Raw genomic sequence first — 15868 nt, forward strand, 5'->3', positions numbered from 1 at the left:
GTTTTATTTATTTATTTTTTTTAATTTAAATGTCGAAAACTGTAAGAAATTTATATATGTTTATAAATAAAAAAAAGATTTTAATATTAATGTTAAAAGTTATGACTAAAATGTGAAAAAACATTTTTTATCAAAATGCGTAAAACAATACTCTGTTCAGAAAATATCTTTACAAAAAAAAAAACGGAAAAATAGAAATTTTAAAAAAGAAGTTTTTAAGAAAAAGACATCGAGAATAAATTATTTCATAACCATTGTTTGCATAAAGTATTATTATTATTTTAATGGATGAAGTTGAAGTATTATTTTGAGTAAAACAACGTTTTACTAAAAAAAACATCTCTTTATAAAAAAACTCTTAAAAAACCAAAAAACAAAAACAATTACCGATTTTGAAAGAAGAAAGTATGATTTTAATATAAAAGCACTTTTTATTACAATATATATATATATATATATGTATATATATATTTCGGCTTTTTGATGAAATTTCCATCACCACTATCATTGAGAAACTTACTGAGAATCTCTACATCTTCGTGATCCAAATAACTTAAGAAAATTTGTTTATCTTTTATATTATGTTCGGGACACACGTAACAAATAAAAATAAAGATCTACCTTACAGTAATCAACAGCATTATTTTTAAAGATTATTGCATACAAGTTAGAGACCTGCATCACCTACTGTTAACAAATATTGACTGAACAAAGTTTGCGCTCATCAAGTCTAAAGCTCCGGTTGTGTAATTGAAAATTAATTAAATGTTTAGTTAATTGGATTTGATCGAAGTTACCTTTTACATTTCAGAAATTGACAAAATTATTACGTACGTAAAATCCAGGATTACAGAAAAGCTTTCTTTAATTGATTACAGTTCAAAAACAATTCCATATTTCAATAAGCTCTTTCAAAGAAGTTGATTTCGATATATCGATTGAAGCTTTCATAAAATCGACCAATCATTTGCGTTCGATGTGCCTCTGGATTAGGTAGCACATATGCAACACGTCAATCCGTCTGAATGCCTGAATGGGTCTTAAAATCGCGTGTGTTGGTTGATATGTGTGAGCTGTTGCGAGTGTGACTGTTCGACGACCGACTTAACCTTGATTTCGCCGAATTTTTCATACACGTCTAGAAAGGGAAAGAAATTTGGAACGCTGAAAGCTGTGTATAATTCTTTGTCAAATCTGGTAAAATAAAATATTTTTTGAAAAGGCTTAAAACTGAAAATGTGTTAATAATTTGTATAAATGAAAAGCATTTTTTATTTTTAGGAAAAGATATACATACGTCTAACAAAGTCAAGACATTACTGAGAAAACGTGTCTAGGACGAAATAATATCTCGTCGTGAATGACCGGCTAATTGAATGTATTGTTCAGAAGGTCTTAAGACAGTGGTGTGTTACGGAAAATCAAGAAAATGTTTAAGAAGTATGTGCTGTTTATTATAAGCATAAAAGGAGAATATTTTTAACATTAGGACATTTTTAACAGTAGGATATATTTTATGATAGAAAGTGCTCAGCATTTTGTTTTTTCAAGAATACCAGTTTTAGTCAATTTAATAAACAGAAATATTCAAGTTTTTATTATTACTCGGACATTACTGAAATATTCGCTAATTAATTGTGCTGTATGTTGATTAAATTCATCCCCTCTTAGATTCGATGAAAAGGACAGTGTTTCTGGCGTTCAGCAATTGAAGTCGTCTGTACAGAAAGGAATCCGTGCAAAGCTCTTGGAGTTGTATCCTCATCTAGAGAGTCATATAGATGTTATAATACCAAAGAAAGATGCTTTTCGTATTGTAAAATGGTAAGTTGTGATACATATATGTATGAAATTTATTTGTAATTTAACTTTTTTTTTCTTTTATTAGCCACGATCATATAGAGATCATAGTGAATACAGCAGGAGACCTGTTATTTTTTCGCCAACGTGAAGGTCCATGGATGCCTACTTTAAGATTACTACACAAGTGTGAGCCTTCTCATTAGTTGATCAAATGAGAACAAAATGTTTTAATTTTTTATTGTGATATACATACATTTTTTTCAGATCCATTTTTCCTTCCAATGCAACAAGTAGATAAAGGTGCCATTAGGTTTGTTCTTAGCGGCGCAAACATAATGTGTCCTGGTTTAACGTCAAAAGGTGCAAAGATGATGACTGTGGATAAAAAAACAGTTGTCGTATCCTTTTCAACATAATACAAATCTCCAAAATTATAATATAGTTACTTTATTTTTTCGAGACGACAAGATACAAATCCTTAACTTAAAACATAGGCTGTCATGGCTGAGGGCAAGCAACATGCATTAGCTGTTGGTATTACAACATTGTCAACAGAAGATATGTAAGTTGAAAATATTTTTTTCAATATGCTTTCAATTTGCATTTATTATGCTTTTGATCTCTCTTTTCCTATATATTTAATTTGTAATTTATAGTGCCAAGGTGAATAAGGGAGTAGGCATCGAAAACTGTCATTATTTGAATGATGGACTTTGGCAAATGAAACCAGTGAAGTGAGACTGAATGTACTGTGAATTCAGGATATAATCAAAGAATCATTTTACATACAAATGTTCTTTTATCCATTTTTACTTCGCCATGTAATAATTTCATATGGAACAATTTCTGGACAATTTTTGTGTCCACAGTTACAGGTCATAATAAAACCAAGTTTATTATTATATTTTTATCATATAAATTAAAAAATTACGAGTATTTCTGCTGGCGCAAGGATACAGAGATATATGTATCGTGTAAACGAAAATCTCCAAATCTAGAATAGCATTTGTAAAATAAAAAATATTTAAACAGATCCCGATTTAGCGTCTACCTGGCCCTCTTGATTCTCCGGCGGACCGGTACGTTCGCTCTCGCAGTGTCCTGTGGGTGCAGAATACGGAGGATTGTTGGTATCTGGCCCAGGTGCGGGAGCTACGGCGGCCGTTGTGCCACCTGCGACGTTGGCACCAACGTTATTACTTTCAGGAGCGACTGTATGAGGCGACTGCGGATGGTAATGTGGACTGTGCGGACTATGTGGACCATGACCATGTGGCCGACTTATCGGATGGGGATACTGCGAATACGGCTGATGATAATACGGATGAGTGTATTGCGGATAAGGTTGGTGATACGGTTGTTGCTGAGAATAGCTGTAAGTGGGATGCGGCGGTCTTGGAGCTAATGGAACATTCTGCGGTTGTTGAGGGCCTGGCCCGGACTGATACTGCTGACCGTAAGCCTGATTAGGCGGCATCATTTGTGGAGCATGTGGTCCCTGCGGCGGCAAAATTTGCGTGCTCTGAGTACCTTGCGCACTCTGATGTGGTGGCATCGAATGATTTGGCAACATCTCTTGCTGGTGGGGATTGTGCTGAATGGGCACCGTAGGCGTGGACACCGGTGGCATGTTTGGCGGAGCCGAATTTGCAGTTGCATTTGCACTCGCAACTACTGCCGCGACTGCAGCCGCTGCTGCGGCTGTTGTAGTCGGTTGTTGCGGCGGCATCACCGGCGGTAGCGGTGGTTGTTGCGGCTGCAGTTGGGGTTGTGGTGGTTGCTGCTGCTGCTGTTGTTGCGGTTGTTGAGATTGCGGTGGCTGTGATGGTGGCGGTTGTGGAAGTACTTGATGCTGCTGGGGTAGTGGCGGCTGATGCTGCTGAGGTGGCTGTGGGGGTGGTTGATGCTGCTGTAATGGTGGAAGAGGTTGATGTTGCTGAGGAGGTTGATGCTGTTGAGGAGGTATCGGTTGGTGTTGAGGCGGCGGTGGCGGTGGCGGATGTTGCATCGGTGGGGTTTGCGTCTGTTGCTGATGCGGATGTTGTTGGATCGGATTAATTATGTTATTGCAATACATCCCAGAGTTAGTAGGGTGTTGTTGATTAGCATTTGCTTGCACTGCTGATGGTGGTTCGATCTTATTATCGGTATATGGAGGTGACATTTTCTTATTCATTTCAATATTGGGTTTCTCGGCGTTGCCAGATTTCTTCTCGAGCGAATCATTATCAGAGACCTGTACAAATAAGACGGTATTAATATTTCTTTGTACAACGTGTTAATATTTATGTAAACTATTTATGCGTTATTTAATGTTATTACATCAGGTTGGCTCTCATCATTAAGTGATGCAGGAGTTGGAGTCGGAGTGGAATTTGGAGTAGATTCGCTAGACGCTGGTCCATCCGAACGATTCTCTTCTGTTCCTTTTAGTCTTTCTCGTCTTAGAACATCATACTGCCGTTCTACCATTTTGTTAAAAGTTTCCTCATCTACCGCTGGTTTGCAATGCTGAAAGAGAATTATTATTATTGTGTTTCCTGCAATATTATTAATCTCTTTAAAAAAATTTTATACTTTTTTCAATTCTTCTTGAAATATTTCACTAGTTTCTATGAATTTACGTTTCTTGGCTTCAAATTTCTCTTCAATTTGTTGCAATTCGGCTTCAAGTTTTTTCTGGAAATATTCAAAATATATTTCAATATATTCAATTAGATATTATTATAAAATATATTACATTAATTACCTGATGCATAGTTAGGGATTGTACTTGGCGACGCAAAACTTGCATTCTTTGAGTAGTGACTACAGAGCGAACATCAGGGACAACTGTGTCACTAAAAATCTCATTAATGAGTCGATGATTTCTTGTATAACGCGAATATGCCACATGTTTCACTGAATATCCATCGTCTTGATCTATTAATTCAAAATAAGTACTATTGTAATAAAAATATATATTAAACATTTATAATCACTATTACTTATGTACCATCTTCATCTTCAGCTGGTAAAATATCAATCCTTCTATCTTGAGCCGCTTGACTTTTGCTACTGCCTGATGAACGTTCATGACTCTCTCGATCATCATTATTTTGTTGTGCAGCACACAATGCTATTTTAAATACAAAATATTATGAAGTTATTGAACTATCATAGATTCTACTACGAGTCTTAAAATTGCATTTGTTATACCTACCAGACTTGCCACGATTTTTAGCTGCAATATAAGCTAGATATGCTGGTGAGTTGTGGTAAGTTTTCAAACTTTTTTCGTATTCCACCTATGTTAAATAATGTGTGAATGAGTCAATAACTCTTAGAAGTATATAAAAATATAGTAGAATGCATTTTGTCTACCTTCTCAGCTTCGTACTCCTCAATAAATTCTGTCTTATCCTCTTCTGGCAAATCTCTCCACATTTGCCCAATAATCTTACCAATCTCCCATAACTTTAACTCAGGATTCTGAGCTTTAACCTGATCCCATACCTTTCTGCTGTATCTCATATAGGGCATAAGAGGTTTCTCTGGTGGCTTGGGTGGTTTTGGCATACGAGAATCAGCCTAATTATAAAAATTATAAAATTTTACAAATAATCAATCTCTTTAATAATTAATATATTGATATAATATTTTATGTAATCTATATTACAATTGTATTTTTAAGTTTTGTACAAAATGAGATACATACATTAGTGTTCTTTCCAACTTTCTGAGGCGTGAATCCTGGATGACTATGTGGGGTTTGTACAAATGGGCTCTGTGAATCTTTCTAAACAGATTTCCTCGATTAAACTCAAGACTCATACAAGTATATTTCATCGTAAGTTTGTCTACTTACACTATTTGTTGAACTGCTCGAACTTCCACCAGATGCTCTCATGCGTTCTGCAAACAACAAATATATAATTTAAATACATACTTCAAAGCTAACTGTCAATTTCAAGCCTGGAAGAGAATAAACATTATTTTACTTACGGTTGGAGGCTACGATGTTCGAGGTAGCCATCGCGACTTGCTTGTAATTCGCTGGCAGTGCCATTTTGTATTATGACACTTGAACAGGGAAAAAACTTCACCAGGAGAACAGAGCAAAGGTCTCTGTGAAGTATTTCTGACGTCGACGTTGTCGTGGCTAACACACGCCGACTTCGGAAATGTTTAGAAATGATATTCGCGATTAAAGTTCCGGTAAGTCCGACCGATTGACATGCGTTGCTACCATTGACGATGCACACACCCGTGTAGAGTTTGGGTTGAGAGTAAACTTTCGAGAGATTCCCAGACAGCTCCGAATCGATAATTCACAATGAGACGCGCGAATATCCCGTCACACTCTCGAGAGATTTCGCGGGAACTCGTGGAAGAAAAAGAAGAAGCGTTTTTTTTATATACGTTTCGTTTTCCTTCAATTTCTTGCACTTTGCAAATTTGCTTGCATTCGTGGAGCATTCGTGGAGCTTGCTAGAGTCGCCCCCTATTGGAGTGGCCATGCCATGCCCGGCGCCCGGGATTTTAACTAGCTCTGTCTTTAGGTATGTCGCGTTTTGCTTGAATTCCCATAAATTTTTCAACCTAAAATGAGATAAATATAAATTTATCTGTTAAAAAAAAGAGAAAGCGAAGATGCTGAGTGCAAAAGGTGCAAGACGCGAACAGACCTCTTATTTTGAAGCGCCTCTATGTCTAAAAAATGTGGACGTTGAACTACGTAACCAATATCAATGATCCCGTCGGTAATGTCCACAACTTTTTTGTCTATATATAAATTTATCGATATTACAATTTTATCAACAGTGTTGAAAATGTGATACGTAGTTCACATCACTTACAAAATTGATGTTGATACCGCTAGTGTACGGCGATATCCGAATGTTTACGCGAAAATGGCGGGATAGCCTTTTTCAGGTTTCTCTCTGTTTCTGCAAAACTAATTGCATTTAGATTATAGGCAGTCATAGGTATGTAATAATTGTTAATGCAGGTTCTTTGTATTTTCTACAAAGATCTTTCATATTCTAATCTTTTATTAGAAGTCTTTTAATGTTCAGTCTATCGAATGTTATTTATTAACCTTGAAAAGAAATCGATATGTTAGAAATACATAATGTCATTTAAATATGTAAATATGAGAATAATACAGAAATTCTTAATGTCTATATAAAGATCGAAAGTTATTGTATTATTCAAATTAGCGCACTACAATTGTAGCTTTTTGGTTACCTAATTTTGCTATATAACGCTATAATTTAACCTTATACTTTTAAAATATTTATTTAAAATCATTAAATTATTTATTTTTAAAATATCCCTGACATACTAATTTTAAAAATATTGAGGGACACAAAACACTACGTATTATATATTTATGCTCAATCAAGTTAAAATCCAATAGATTAGAACTTAAAAAAAAGTATCCTTTGTTTTTATTTGGGGACCTTGGAAATCGGAGCTTCATGAAGAGTGTAAGTTTTATAATTTCATAAAGTAACTTTATTAAATTTGTACAATATCTGCGGCTGTGTGCTTTGAATAGGCAGTGCTTCAAATGATTACGTGATCTGCTAAAAAAAATTCTTGCTTCTCTGCTTCATCTAACAGATTTATTCTTATATCATCATCTATCTGAAGACTGTATCTTCCTAATCATATTCTCATCGTCAGTATGTATACAATAGATATATTCAATTTGTATACAATATGTCATAGATTGGTTTTGGCAGGTAATGATTGCACAATGCCTGCATTCTTTCACTGCGTGTCACAGGTGTGTACCGCCGCATAGGGAAAGTCTTTACTACAGCGTCTATCAGGGTTCTCGTAACTGCTGTTAAATCAGCCTCTGGTCCTTGGGTGTACTTTTCTAGAGCCAGCATTTCTGCCTGAAATAGCTCCTGACCGTATTCCTTGCGAGTTTGAGGATCCAATTGAGTCCACATGTCTTTAGCTTGCTCGAGCAGCGCGGTGTTATCTTTCAGCCATGCATTACCAGAGACGTATTCTCCAGTTTCGACGATCACAACGTCGACACCCCATCTCCGCATCTCCAATCTTAGGCACGATCCCCAAGCTTCTACAGCAGCCTATATAAGATATATTTATAATCTTTTATTGATCTACTCAAGCTTTATTAATGTCCTTCCAGTTTTATGATTATATATACAAATAGACAAGCCACGCTTGACTACGCGTGCAACAAAGAGGATTTACCTTAAGGGCACAATAAATGCCTCGGACAGGACTCGGTATCCGTGCCAAAAGGCTACTAACAAGAACGATTCGGCCCTTTGACCTCCTAACCAGAGGAAGAAATACCTGTTACAAAGAAAGAAAAGAGAATATTGCGCGAACATTCTGACATTTTTTGTAATGTTTTACAGTACCTGAGTTAAACGTGCAAGGCCAACGAAGTTGATATCTATGCTTCGCTTGAGAACAGATGGGGGCACCCACTCGCATTCTCCGAGAGTCACCCAAGCAGCAGCATGCACGAGTGCCCATAATCCTGAAATAACGTAGCAACGATGACGTAGGAGTAATCCGTTACACCGATAATCTCAGGAAGCTTTAAGAGATAGGACGATATACCAGGAGCTCCGTCAGGCAAGTTTTCATTGACGTAAAGGAAAGTCGAGTGTATATCGCGTTCGCTGGTAATATCTAATTGTAGCACGTGCAATCTTCCAGACGCGTGGTCTTTCAACTTCTGCATGATATCTTCATTCTCGGCTTTATTACTGAATCCAGCAAATACCGTGAAGCCCTTAAAAAAAGAGAAATCATAGACGTCTTTAAATTATTCAATTGATTATACTAGAATATATATTTCACATATAATTACCAAATCATCTAGCTGTTTAACTAAAGCATATCCGACCCGTGAATCGCAACCTGTGATTAGTACTGCCTTTCCTGCTGCAGTAACCTGTTGCATCAAGTAGACTGTTAGGAAAATAGTGTTTATAACTTATTGAATCATGATCTGATGTAATGAAGCTTTATAATGCTTTTGATAATCTATTGAAAGCTATTGATCGGGCGATGACGATCTCAAAGTTCTTTGTACAAAAAAAAAAGAACGTATGAAGCCGGAAGTATGGTATGTAATGAGAACAGGTGCATTATGCAACGTTTGTAAAAAAAGGTCAAAGGTCTCGATCAGGCCTGTATAAAATTCTATGAAAATTCCGATATAGAGGGCCTTTGAACTTTCAAATAACAAATATGACATTATAAAAGGTTGAGGACATATGATTTTCATTATAGGCGTGCAATAATTTAATTTTGAAGGTCAGAATAGTTTACAGAGTTTTTTTATATATAGTTGTAGTAAAGTTTTTATATAAAATTATTAGGAAAAAAATGAATAAAGTATTAATGATTTGCGTTATACAATGCAAGTACCTTACCTTTAGATTATGATAGAACAATGTAGACCCTACGGATATGACCAATAGCAACAAAAAGAGTACGAAGCTAGATGTCTGTGAGATCCCAAAGGTGTTTAATATAGTTGCCAGGATGACTGCAATTGCATGTGAAAATGCAATGGGTAATAGACACCTCTCTGCTAATTCCCATGTCTGACTGTCGTCGGCCTCTTTGCTTCCATTCGACGGCATTCTTGATTCAAATTTTCTATCAAAATCTTAATCAAACGTGATTGACTCCATTCGAATAAATTGATGTAGCTCACCGAGGAACCCTAACTGGGCTATGCCTGAGCTAACTTTAAACTTAAAACAGCATCTAGTCTCATTGATCTAAATATAACTACAGTGCTGTGTCTTAAATTCAAAATTCCTTGCGGATTGAAATACTTGAGAATCGAATTTGTAGTCTTAGTAATTAATATTACATTCTGCATACACATTTCTGCACACACATTTCTTCGTAACATTATAATAAATAATAAAAGTATATATATTATATATATGTATACGTTACAATAAAAAATTTTAATAAAAAATTTGTATAAAATTTAATTAGCTTAGATTAATGATTGTTTAAAATATACATGCAATATATATAAAATTTAATTTATTAAAAAATTAATTTTATTATAGTAATGAATTTTGTGTTTAAATATTCTGTATACTATATACCGTTATTTATTATTAAAATAATAAAAAGTGCTTAAAATTCTCTATTGTATTCTATTATCTGTTCTTTCGTGGCACATGTATAGTTTTTATATTAAAACGTTTCAAAATAGCGCAAAATAGTAAGTTCTATATTTTTATCTATATTCATTCTTCGAATAAAATTGCAAATATCCGTTCCAATTTCATACATTATCAGAACAATATATCTGAATCTCGCGGATTCGCAGAATCATTTTTATTGGTTTTTATTTTCAATCTCCTTCAGTTTTCAAAGAAGTGGATCGATTGACACGTGTCGTGAATTATCTCATCAATCCGTGTATTTTGCATCGGTCCTCTCTGGTGACGGTCGTGCCGGAGTATTTTTGTAAATTTCTCGTCGGCGCTAATAAAAAATGAGCGCGGCTGTGACTGGAGTGGGGTAGGTTATTGATTTCCGCGTAGGGGTGCTACGGCAGAGGGTTGGATGGATAGGCAGAAGTGGGTGGGGTAGATGCTGTGTCGGGGTGTCTCTCGTTTTGCGCGTATATACCTGCTAGAGAGTCTACAGGGGGTATAAATAGAAGGGGTAGTTGCACCGTTGACCCAGTGTTGGGTTGACACACGGTCAGTTCAGTCACTCAAGGCATCACATACACTTCACTCTCATTCTTTCTGTCTTCGTCGCGTCGCACAATCGCCGCTGTCTCCACCTTCTATTAATTTTTTATCCGCGTAAATTGTTGAAGGAGAAAAAAAAGGAGAGGTCTCGCTCAAGTCTTCGTTGATCCTCCAGGTCAATCCAACGCAATCTTCAGCACTGCCCTTTCATACCTGTTTGCTTCTTTCGAGCGATACAATTTTTTATTCGGAGAATATCGTCTGACAGCGATACGCGACTGCAACCTGGTGCATATAATCGTCAAAGAGAGCTATTCTTTGACGCTAAAAGAAATTCGAAACAGTGCTTGTACGCACTGTGTTCATTGTAATTGTGTTCGTTACATTTCTCACACGTAAGGGCGTATTCCTTTGTCATCGTCGGGCAAACGGGTCACTCGAATTTTCCCGACACATCGTCGAGACACGGACCAACTAATGTGCAACGAGAATCAGGCCTTAGCAGGAATCAGTTCTCTCTTAAAGAATAATTCCTTTCTGACTTAAACGGTTGCACTTATCATCGGGGATTCCCAGAAATTCCCAGTAACGTGATATTGAACTGAAACTGAACTGAATTAATCGTCAGCAATTAGCAGAATTGAAATCTGTTCTCGTTCACCGATTGTGTAGAAGAAAGATGTCAGAAACAACCGGAGTCATGCAGGGAATAGGATGCAATCCTTACAAGATAGTTGATCACACTAGGGAGCGAAGAAAGGGCATCACCGCCTCGTCGTTGAAAGAGTTGACTAACATCGCACGCAGTCGATTGGCAATCCCCGTGGATGCGGATCTGACGATCGTGCTTGAACAGGATGGTAAGGAAACGTTCATATGACAAAACATATATAGCAATTGTTAATTCTAATAGCTCGCTTCAATATTGGAAGTATACAATGGTTTGTTGCGAAACACGTGTTATAAGGATCAATCACTGTATTGTAGGGCTTGCTATTGTACGTTTAAATGAAACACGTATAATTAGTATATATCCGTTTATTAGAAACGTTTTTCCGAATATACGTGTTTTAAGAGCTCGCTATTACACGTTTAAACGAAACATATTTAACATTCATCTATGAAAAATATCTTTCCGAATATTTTCACGTTTTTTTTTAAATAAACGTTTATCCCTTTATTAAGGAATCTTCTTAGTGTGATGGGTTGAAAAAAATCGAAAATTTTTTTGAATGTAAAAACGTTTCAGTATAGTAAAAACAGAAAAAATATCTATATAAAATAACATTAAAACAATATATTCGGAAAAACGTTTTTAATAAACGGATATGCTAATTATATGTGTAAACGTTTTTCTGAAAGTGAATATAAACGGATGAACGTTTCACATTCACACATATCTTCAAAAAACGGAATAAAATGAAAGCCTTATTATATTGTTTTTATAGGGATGGTAATTTTACATGCTGATAAATGTTACAGGGACAGAGGTAGACGATGAGGAGTATTTTGCCACGTTAGAAAAGAATACAAGCTTGATGATATTGCACGGTGATCAAAAATGGATCGCTGCGGGCAGTAATACACCGTCTCGTTTCCACATCGTGGACGATGTAGACAATGCGGAAGGTGGTTCAAGAATCGACAAGATTCGACGACGGCGAACACCCATTGAGCCGCTGGTCTCGTCGCTGCACGGCGACCCGTCGCATATCTCGCTCCTAGGAGGAAACGACTTGGAATTACTCAGTGACATGGATCCTGACAGTTTAGCCGACATAGTGCCTGACAGGTAAGCAATGGACAATTAGACTGACTTCGATCGCACTTCGATTAATATAGTTAATTCGATCAGTTTTCTAACTATGCGATTCGTCTTTAGTCTAATCTTTCTTCAAATGTGTCAACAACAAATAACGGACAATAAATACAAAATCATTAATCATTAAAATTGAAAATTAATGATAATTTTACTCATCTTAACAAAGTACTACGGGTACTTGATAAATTGAAACTTCATAAATTAATAGCTGATCGAATTAATTAGAGTTTGAAGTTATCTCAGTTATTTAATATAACATACTTTTTACCATCAAGACATTGCTATTGATACCTTATGATACTTGATCAAATGATTGTCTTAGGGCAGCGTCATTAATTTCTCTGTTTCAATCTTGTTACAGACACTTCCTTGAGCAGCTGAAGGAAGCTTCAGGTAGATTCTTGGCTGAAAAGCGACAAGCGCAGGAGTCCATGGCTCTTCTCCAGATGTACGCGAGCGGTGGTGAGATGGAGCGAGCGTAGGCCATGTGGGGGGTGGGCGCCCTCACATTAGCAAATATGTATAGAGTGCGACGTCGCATATTCTATAAAGGTCGCCAACTACAACAAACTCTGATCCTATTCTGGAATTGAGCCCATCGTTATTTACACAAACTGATAAAGTAACTGAGAATACACGAGCGTTAGTCGCTCAAGCTGAACGCAGCTGTATCAGTGAGGAAGATCTTATGTTATCTCTCGCGTATGCGAAGAACACGAAGAAACGCAGAAACAAAGACATTGTACAGAGATACGAAACACAAGTAGTTTACGTTCGCCCAATTTAGTACCGTAACATCAATAATAATAATAATAAATAATAATAATAGTAATAGGTTTCGCATCTTAGAGGAAATGGTAGTTTTAAGTTTTTTGTAGAATTTTTTTAATCTATATACATACGAGATTCAGTGGCACAACTATGCTTTGGCAATACTTTACTTATCCTTAGTAAGCGTATGGAATTGCTTTAATACAACATACAAGAGAGATTATCTTGCTGTACTGGCAGATATACACGCGCAATTTAACCTGCTAATTTGAATAATACATAAGAAAGAAAATCAACCCGCGCGAAAGTAACACATTCCAGAGTGGATATTCCCGTCGCGATATTGCCATATCAAGTCTTAGCGAAACGGGTTTTGTTTATGGAATTTTTGTACTTAGATACGTCATACCGAGATTTGGTTCAACGAAGATCGATGAAATATTTAAAGACTGAATTTATAGGGAAAACGAAAACCACCACCATTGATATCACCAATTCATTGTACACTAACATTAACGACATAATAGCGACAAAAGTCGATATCAGTCCTTTGATACCAAGCAAAATTGTGCTATTTGATAAAAAAAAAAAAAGAAAAAGAACACGTGGTAATCTGCAGCAAAGAAAGAACATAAGTGTTTCTGACAAGACTATGCATACACACTAGGTACTAAATATTACTCTATAATTTTGTGATTACATAATCAATAATCCAAATAAGCAATGCCATATTTACATTTATGTATTCTTTGGAAGTCACGAAATCAAAGTATATTATATACATTTACTATCAATTTTTTTAAAACTGTAACACAAAACGCAAAGTGTATGTCTACTCTCCGCAGAAATGCTCCTATATCAATATCGTGACGTTCTTTAATATACACATATTACATATACATATATCGTAATATAATTATCACCAGTCTCTTGCGCACTATATCGCATTATACATATTTGTATTAGAATTCGTGTCACCACTCCGATTGAAATTTACGAAATGATAGGCGAGATAATAGCCAGTATCAAACTACTTGCTATTTCGCTGTATGATCAAATGTATTGTTAAATATCAGGCGCAATACGTTTTGTTCCACAGATCGATCTTAAGGTATTAGTTTATAATGAATTGATGTGATTGATACTATTCTCGAAATGAGATAACGCGTTGGAAAGTATAAAAAGGACACATTAAATAGTACTGCCAGTTATAAAGGAAAGATTGATTAATGCTCAACAATGTTCCAGATCTCAAAGAGGAAAGCGTATTTTTTTTTTTAACACCGGCATCTAATGTGCGGTACCATGAAGGACATGAATATGGCATTATATACTAAGTACATACCTGTTATTCATTGCTACATGTATATCTTAAGAATAGAAACGCACTTAATAAGTTTAGCAAAAGTTAAATTTTAACGGAATGCAAGAAGTTGTCGTCTATGAGTTGATGTAGAGTGTCGGAGGCATCCTTCACCCGACCGGATGCATTGCGCAATTGACACACAGCCTCTTGTAACACCAATTCACTTCTCAGCAATTGTCGATTAACAGCTGACAATTCTTGTACGCTGGTTGTGATCGCGCCCTCGGTCATTTGCAGAATGTCTTTATCCAAGGTTTCATTGCATTCGTCTGTTTAACATATGTCAATTTAAATGATGTTCAAAATTAATAAGCGATACGTATAAATATATATACATATATCGATTTTGTGTTTTAAGATACAATATAATTTAATGTCTTTCATAAATACTGTTTTATAAAAACTTATAAGAAAATTCTTTGTACAGTATAACTTATAGATAAACATTGTAATTATGCGAATGTATCTGTGCAGTAAATCGAAATTAATTTAGAGATACAAATCACACACACTGGAAAATAAGTTATCAACAATTCCATACATGAACAATCTCATAATACTGTTTAGCTATAGTTACGCACATTGTACTGCTGTAATATTAATAAACGAATGTTATAACAAAAATGAAATTCGTATTTTGTAGCTATTTTATTCAACATATGATGCAATATATAATTTACAATACTTTATGAATATATAGCTTTACTTAATAATACTTTAATGAATAAAAAAATAAATATGAAATAAATTAGGTAATATGATTATAAATATTTAAAAATATATAATCACTTACATAATTTTTTGTGAAGCAGACTATTATACTTGATAGAACTTTTTTTAGATTTTGGTATTTTAAGATCCATGTAAGGAGGACATGCCATGGCATCTACCGCTCCACTAACGCTACTTAAACTCGTTAAATCTATGAATAAAAATTGGATGTTAATTAGATCCTTATAAATTTAAGAAGAGTTAATATCAATAAAACTTACCATCATCAGATTCTGGAGCTTCGCCTGAGATAATGGTACCACAGTATGTAGATGGTGTTCGCATTGTAGGGAATCCTAGACCCTGCATGTGATAAAATTTCTAGATAATACTTTTTAAATTAATTACATTTAATATAAAATATATAATATAAATCATCGTCAGACTCTGGAGCTTCTCCAGAAACAACTACAGCTTTTAAATCCATTTTTTAAAAGAAAATGTGGTATTTATAATAAAATTTTCATAACACTGCAAAGAAAAAAATATATATTAGTACACAAATGTAATTAAAAAATTGAATAGTATCATAAGAAATAATTATCTTTCGATTCACACATTTATTGTTTATTTAATGAAGTTTGAAAGATTTTATTTCTATTTATTGTTATTAAAATCTATGTA

The 15868-nt window shown here is 35.1% G+C and overlaps 5 protein-coding genes across 6 annotated transcripts; 2 read left to right on the forward strand and 3 right to left on the reverse strand.

Annotated features, from left to right (window-relative positions):
• The first annotated feature begins 938 nt into the window (after window positions 1-938).
• MCTS1 (malignant T-cell-amplified sequence 1 homolog) lies at window positions 939-2836 on the forward strand. Its single transcript, XM_018546170.1, has 7 exons — window positions 939-1197; window positions 1282-1440; window positions 1672-1824; window positions 1889-1989; window positions 2068-2201; window positions 2298-2365; window positions 2460-2836. Exons 2-7 carry the CDS (start codon window positions 1430-1432, stop codon window positions 2539-2541), a joined length of 549 nt encoding a protein of 182 aa, XP_018401672.1. The 5' UTR covers window positions 939-1197; window positions 1282-1429; the 3' UTR covers window positions 2542-2836.
• Window positions 2828-5851, reverse strand: LOC108778826 (extensin). Its single transcript, XM_018546118.1, has 9 exons — window positions 5788-5851; window positions 5651-5697; window positions 5501-5581; window positions 5167-5373; window positions 5006-5090; window positions 4799-4921; window positions 4553-4725; window positions 4126-4314; window positions 2828-4039 (listed from the first exon to the last, which is right to left on the reverse strand). The coding sequence occupies exons 1-9, from the start codon at window positions 5849-5851 to the stop codon at window positions 2828-2830; spliced, it is 2181 nt and encodes a 726-aa protein (XP_018401620.1).
• An 844-nt stretch (window positions 5852-6695) lies between these two features.
• LOC108778859 (DNA fragmentation factor subunit alpha) lies at window positions 6696-13137 on the forward strand. Of its 2 annotated transcripts, none has more exons than XM_018546164.1 (4): window positions 6696-6770; window positions 11187-11374; window positions 11997-12306; window positions 12698-13137. In XM_018546164.1, the coding sequence occupies exons 2-4, from the start codon at window positions 11194-11196 to the stop codon at window positions 12816-12818; spliced, it is 612 nt and encodes a 203-aa protein (XP_018401666.1). In that variant the 5' UTR covers window positions 6696-6770; window positions 11187-11193; the 3' UTR covers window positions 12819-13137. The 2 variants fall into 2 exon arrangements, with proteins under 2 accessions (XP_018401666.1, XP_018401665.1); XM_018546163.1 differs by lacking the exon at window positions 6696-6770 and adding an exon at window positions 7207-7274.
• LOC108778858 (D-beta-hydroxybutyrate dehydrogenase, mitochondrial) lies at window positions 7329-9607 on the reverse strand. The gene is made up of 6 exons (XM_018546162.1): window positions 9219-9607; window positions 8651-8734; window positions 8398-8572; window positions 8193-8314; window positions 8020-8124; window positions 7329-7892 (listed from the first exon to the last, which is right to left on the reverse strand). The coding sequence occupies exons 1-6, from the start codon at window positions 9429-9431 to the stop codon at window positions 7494-7496; spliced, it is 1098 nt and encodes a 365-aa protein (XP_018401664.1). The 5' UTR covers window positions 9432-9607; the 3' UTR covers window positions 7329-7493.
• Window positions 13138-13215: 78 nt separating the features above from the next.
• LOC108778860 (uncharacterized) lies at window positions 13216-15539 on the reverse strand. Its single transcript, XM_018546166.1, has 3 exons — window positions 15466-15539; window positions 15267-15395; window positions 13216-14742 (listed from the first exon to the last, which is right to left on the reverse strand). The coding sequence occupies exons 1-3, from the start codon at window positions 15527-15529 to the stop codon at window positions 14516-14518; spliced, it is 420 nt and encodes a 139-aa protein (XP_018401668.1). The 5' UTR covers window positions 15530-15539; the 3' UTR covers window positions 13216-14515.
• Window positions 15540-15868: the final 329 nt, after the last annotated feature.

The sequence above is a fragment of the Cyphomyrmex costatus genome, unplaced genomic scaffold (genome assembly GCF_001594065.2).
Source record: "Cyphomyrmex costatus isolate MS0001 unplaced genomic scaffold, Ccosl1.0 scaffold520, whole genome shotgun sequence".
NCBI classification, from domain to species: domain Eukaryota; kingdom Metazoa; phylum Arthropoda; class Insecta; order Hymenoptera; family Formicidae; genus Cyphomyrmex; species Cyphomyrmex costatus.